The 6,000-nt window shown below is 38.6% G+C and overlaps 1 protein-coding gene across 1 annotated transcript in view; it reads right to left on the bottom strand.

The window, feature by feature from the left end:
• Positions 1-1,626: 1,626 nt before the first annotated feature.
• The window catches only part of DDAH1 (dimethylarginine dimethylaminohydrolase 1), a 69,878-nt gene continuing 65,504 nt past the window's right edge, over positions 1,627-6,000 (bottom strand). Inside the window, exons 5-6 of the mRNA XM_048496567.1 lie at positions 3,559-3,702; positions 1,627-3,163 (exon numbers count right to left, since the gene is read on the bottom strand). Coding sequence (XP_048352524.1) covers positions 3,047-3,163; positions 3,559-3,702 — 261 coding nt within the window. The 3' untranslated portion in view covers positions 1,627-3,046. The remainder of the gene's footprint in view (positions 3,164-3,558; positions 3,703-6,000) is intronic.

Below are 6,000 nucleotides of genomic sequence, written 5' to 3'. Positions count from 1 at the left end.
ATGTCAGTGTCTCCCTTGACAATGCTGACATGATGATGTCCCTTCTGAAAGTTTTGTCGGCACTGGCCTACCTCTGCAAATTTCATTTACAATTTCTAGAATTTCCAAAATTGTATTTTGAAATGCACACTATACTGGAAATGAATTAATTACTGAAATGATAGGAAGTGCCAAGAACACTGAATCTTGCACAGGAATATTCAAGCTCTGGCTCCATTTTATAGACAAAACCTCAAGTGGCTTAGCACTCAGTAGTGGCAAGAATTATACCAGTAACAAAGCAGAAGAACTCTTCTCCTTTGTGCTTTGGAGTTTGTGCCAGAGGGTGGTGCTGGGTTCATGTCCCTTCCCCTTTTCTCTTCAGATGGTGAAAGATGAGGCCTTTCCTTGCCCCATGGAAATGCTGTTATGAATTACCCTAGAATTCTTTTATGGTTATTGCCTCTTACCAATATACTTTCATAAAGTGAAACTGCTCTCATTTCCAAATTAAATGCTTTCCATTACAAACCAGCACTGATACTTCTGTAGATGCTTCTCTGTTTCACCATATGAATTTCATGTAAACTCATTTTAAGGTTTCTGGTAAAACATGAATAACAGGCGAATAAAATGTTTTCTACTTTTCTTGAGAGAGAACAGTTTCTAATTAAATGGAATAAAAGATTAATTAGAAAACATTTAAGAATCAGTAGTTTACATTTCTTAGACATTTGTATGGCTACATTAACAGTTTCTGCTTTCCTTTCCTATCATATTTACTTAGGTATTTGAATTTCCCAACAGTATATTTCAACTGCTAGCTAGAAAGAGCTCTGGAAAATGATGAACTTCATCAGGAAATTGCTAAAACAGTCTGCATGTGAGCTCACAGAGTCCCAATTCATATTTTAGTTACACAATCTCTCCATTCTTTATGACATTAGTGGTATAATGAGAATACAGTTGTATTTTATTTTCTTTTGTGTGGTGAAAAACATATGATTAAGGCCATAAGTGTGTGGCAGAATTTGCCACAACAAATATTTGAACTGAATTCCACAGTATAAATTTACACAGTTAAAACAAAATCCTCATAAGATGTCGATTGTTCTAAGCACAACAACTGTGATGCTTAGATATAGAACTCATGCTAGCATGTTGGAAAATAACGCTTTGCCTTGTTTAGAGGACTATACCTCAGTAAAAATAACATGTTGACCCAATCTCCCCTTTTTTTTTTCATTTTCAGACTTTTCCCAGAAGTTTAGCATTAGTTCTTAAGAAAGTTGATTAAATAAAAAATTAAAACTTAAATACCCTCAAAAGCAAAGCACCATAATTTATCAATATCAATAATATGTGTCAGAGCATTATTATGCTCATTATTTTTAAAACATAGCCAGTGTAAAATTAATTTTTGAGTTATAAGAATTTCCAGTGATTTAAAAGGTAAACAAATAGGTCACTGTCTCAGCTTGTAATTTAAACCTTGCTGAAATTAAAGGCGACCAGAATAAAATCCCCTTTGAATCCACATGTGCAATACCTTTTCCCCAGGTGCCACCTGTAGTTTGCAAAGGATTCTGATCACGATTTTCTTCAAATGCAACCCCAGTAAAAAAGCAGCAACATGATACTATGGGATAAGGAGTACCATTAATTTTATACTGCTGCTGGTACTGCAGGGAAGGCTACACAGACTTTCACAAAGAAGCACAGGTTCATAATGCTATTGAATTTCTTTCTTTTAAAATGTTCCTTATAACTTTTATGTCTGGAACAGAGCAAGACAAAAATTATGAACAGCAAAGGACAGAAAAAGGAAGAGAAGAAAAATGTGGCAAAAAGGGAAAAAGAAAAGTTGCAGTGGTTTAAATCAGGGCTGATTCCAACACTACACTTTATTAACCAAGATCTGAAAGACCAATGTCAGTTACATTCATGTTCATTCTGTGGTTTTTATATGCAAGCCCCCACTCTTGCCATTTACGTGAACATCTCATTGTTACTGATGTGGAAAAAGGGGGAAAACAAAATCACTTGTAGCGCAAATCTGATTAAAATAGCTTTCTCACTCATGTTGTAAATAGATTGGATCCCACAGGTACAGGAGAATGGAGGTGGGCTATTCTTGCTGATGTTTTAGAGCAAAGGAATTGAGTAAAGCTGCTTGATCCTTTTGTTCCTAACATCTTCCCCCTCAAAATCATTCCCCGAGCTGGCTGAGAAGTCAGGACCATACGTCTCTCCCCACCCCTGCCCCATCATGGATGGTGATTGTTGAGCAGAATAATGGCCACCGAGGAATGAGGCAAGCAGCCCTTCCCATCCCTGCCACGCCTTTGAAGATCTTCCTGTGACTGTTTTTCACTAATTAAACAAAGATGTAGTTGGTAGCTCTTGCTCGTCAATATTGAACACATAAGATAGGCACATCCATGGCAAAGGAGTGGAGAAAGCCCTCGTGGAAGTGTTATAAAATTTCTGTGACAACATCCTCATCAGCAGAAGAAGCAATTTAAACTTTCTACGATTATTTCCTACCACCGGTGTTATCCTGGGATATCAGGCACAAGGCTGCAAGTCAGCACAGTCCTGTCAGATCCAACACTGGTTTGTCGAAGATGGTCAAGAAAAAAATATTCCTTCCACAAGAGCAGGTCATATGGCCCTGGGAGACTTGCCTACACAAGATTAATATGCACCTAATCAGCAATATGTAAAGCAATATTAAGACATGGGTCCTAAAATCTGGATCAATCAAAAGTAATGCTAGAAGTAGCCCACGCTCCTAGTTCCTAAATAAGTTTCACATCAATTACATAAACCACTATACATCATAATGGTCTTCTGTTAGGCCAGACAAACATGCTGCAGCATCCTTTTACATCAGAAAAAAACCCATATGCACACCTTAAATTACCATCTGAAAGGGCACCATTGTAAACAAAGGTTAGTAGCACAGTGGCACAGTAGATTGTCAAGAAAACCAATAAAAGTGGATACAGATTCATCTACCTTGCATGTACATTATTGCCAGGTACAAGGGAGGGAGTCTGTAAATTCATAATTCTGAAGTTTTGTTAATTAGGACTGAAGTACAAGTGAGTGATCCATCTATTTTTTCTAGCTCTGTACAGGCAATAGGGATCAGCATGTGGTCCTTCAGTTTTTCAAAGACCTATTTAGGGGGGAAAAAAGAGGGAAAAGGAATTACATATGTGAATAAATGTTTTAATAAGAGGTTGCAACTAGTGCAATTTTGGCTGCTGGGTGACCTTGGGCTAGCCGCTAGACAGTTTTCTCAGAACTCCCTCAGCCCCAAATATCTCACAAGATGTCTGTTGTGGAGAGAGGAAGGGAAGGAGTTTGAACCACTTTCTCCAGAAGAGAAAGGTGGGGTATAAATCCCAATGCTTCTTCTTTATCACGTGATTTCTCCATTCCTCATTTGTGCAAAACAGCAGAGTTGTATATTGCTAGCAGTGCTTGAACACCACGCTCATGATAAATTCTGCCCTACTCTGAAATGTGGGCCACACTGTAGGAAATGGACCTCATGATTGTTGTTTTTACCTTTGCACTTTCTGGATACTCCTCCGGGGCTCGGTGCAACAAAATATGGCCTTTGCCAGGAATGTTTAAATATACACAGTTTGCTGCACTGTCATCAGGAACTGTAAGCTTGTCATAGCGATGGTCACTCATCTGCTGCATAGTCTGTAATGGAATTTAAATCAGAGAAGTGAATGGCAGATTATGCACAATGTGCTTGGTGAGCAATGGGGGCAACTGTCTACCACAGGAAGATACCTTGTATGAACTTGTTTCCTGGAGCCCCGCTTTCACTTTCCATTCTCTCCGTGGTACTTTTAGCATGACCTTTAATTTGCTTCACCACCAGAGTGGGCAGATTTGCCAGTGAGCACAGCTTTGCCCCAAACATCTTCCCTCTGCCCACAGCCAGCATTCCCACTTGTTTGCTCACCTTTGCATGCTTTCCCCCTCGCCCCCCACTCCATGTTGCTGGCTCCTTCCTGCTTGTCTAAGTGCTCATATCAAGAGATCGATATCTTAATATAATAGCAACATAGAGGGCTTTTGAAAGGAACAGTACAAGCAGGGTGTGTTTTTGGCTCCACCTCACCTCCTCCATCCTGCTTCCACACATCCCAATCATCCAGAGTGCTTTTAAAACTTTATTTCAGACAAGACTCTGTTTCAAAACAAGCCTCTCTCTTCTCTTCTCTTCCAGCAGTGGCAGCGAGAGGGGGGGGGGGAAGGAGGGGGAGGGAATATTAGCTCTAGTGTTGAGATCCAGGGTGTGATGAGATCTGTGCCTTTAAGGCTGTTGATGGGTGGAGTTAAGAGACCTGGGAGAACCAGAAATCTAGCAGAGATCAGCAGAAAAGCTGCATTGCAGGCTTGGGCTGGATCCTTGCATGTAAACAGAGAAATGCAAGAAGACCCCACTGTAAACCCAGTGTGCAGCTAAGAGGCCTGAGCCTGAGGTAATTGTTCCATGTATAATGGGCCAACATAGTTTTAAAAAATAAAAACTACACAAAAGGAATAATTACTCGATAGAGAGTGTTAATTTATACCAAGAAGTCTCCCACCTTGTGGCAAGCATTTGAAATGCGGGACATCCAAGCACACAGGGAAGTAACAATCAGTAATACAATTTAGGACAACACTTAAGATGTCTATATAAAAGTGGATGCTAAAAGTTACATGTACAACTGTGTGTTCGCATGCTCAGTATCACTGAAAATCAAGCTTGTCAGCATCTGGAACAAGTTTATCCTCATTCACAAAGTTTAAAAAACAAACACCTGAATTTTAGAAGCAAGTAGGCTGCTTTAAATCTAAACCCCTTTAGATTTAACTGAGCAATTAAAGTACATACCACTAATTTCACTCTGCAATTTAAAAAACACCCTGTGGATGCTTGCTTGAAATGCAAAATTTTGGAGTGCTTTTTTTAATCTTTCCCAGCTGGTGGAAGAGGAGAAATACTGAATGAAGAAGCACAAAGAGGACATGTCTGGGTGCTTGAACCAGGATTTTATAGGGTAGTATGTTCATATCTTATTTCAGCGGTGATACTGAGATTCAATCTTTTTATATCACATTTGTTTTTACCTTGAATGTACATCTTGAATTACTCTAGCATATTTGTATGCAAATGTATGTACTGTAAGACATATCTAACATACTGTTTACTTTGCTATCATTGATGAGGTTCATTACAAATATATTGTAGGGTGATGACTTTTCTATTGCATCCTTGACCGAAAGAAGAAATCTTTCTTAGAATTAAAATCATAATCACCAGACACAGGTTGTGGCTGGTTAGTTTGTGTTGGTTATTAAAAATAAATAAATAATGGCTACTGCTTTGTTTGTTGGAATAGCAGCTGTACAACAATAAGAACAATTATAGCTATTTTGAGGGTCCACATTCTAGAGTTTTAAAAATGGAAAATATCAGTTTATTAACACAAGTGGTTTAGTCATTGTTTTTTCCCCCACAAATAGCAAAAGATTGGAACCAATACCTCTTATCCTTCTGCAGGTAACTTCTGTTTGTACCAAAAGTATAATACTTATAGAATAGAATAGAATAGAATCTTTATTGGCCAAGTGTGATTGGACACACAAGGAATTTGTCTCCGGTGCATATGCTCTCAGTGTACATAAAAGAAAATACATTTGTCAAGAATCATTAAAGAAAATCATTAAAGAAAATCATAAAAGAATCATAAAAGAAAATACATTTGTCAAGAATCATTATGCAACTGCAAGTAACTTCTGCTCCTCCAAACACACTTCCACAAGCTACATTCCACACCATTCACAAGGACTGTGAGGGGAATGCAGAGGACTGCAACAGGAAGATGTTCTGCAAGTGAAACTCCACTTTGTTTCTCCAGGTCCTACCTAACACCAGCATACTTCTTCCTACTAATCTCTTTGATAATGAGTATTGCATGTTACATGGTGCTGCCTTATACT

The sequence above is a fragment of the Sphaerodactylus townsendi genome, linkage group LG05, assembly GCF_021028975.2.
Source record: "Sphaerodactylus townsendi isolate TG3544 linkage group LG05, MPM_Stown_v2.3, whole genome shotgun sequence".
Lineage (NCBI taxonomy): Eukaryota > Metazoa > Chordata > Lepidosauria > Squamata > Sphaerodactylidae > Sphaerodactylus > Sphaerodactylus townsendi.
This window is presented reverse-complemented; position numbering and strand designations above follow the sequence as displayed.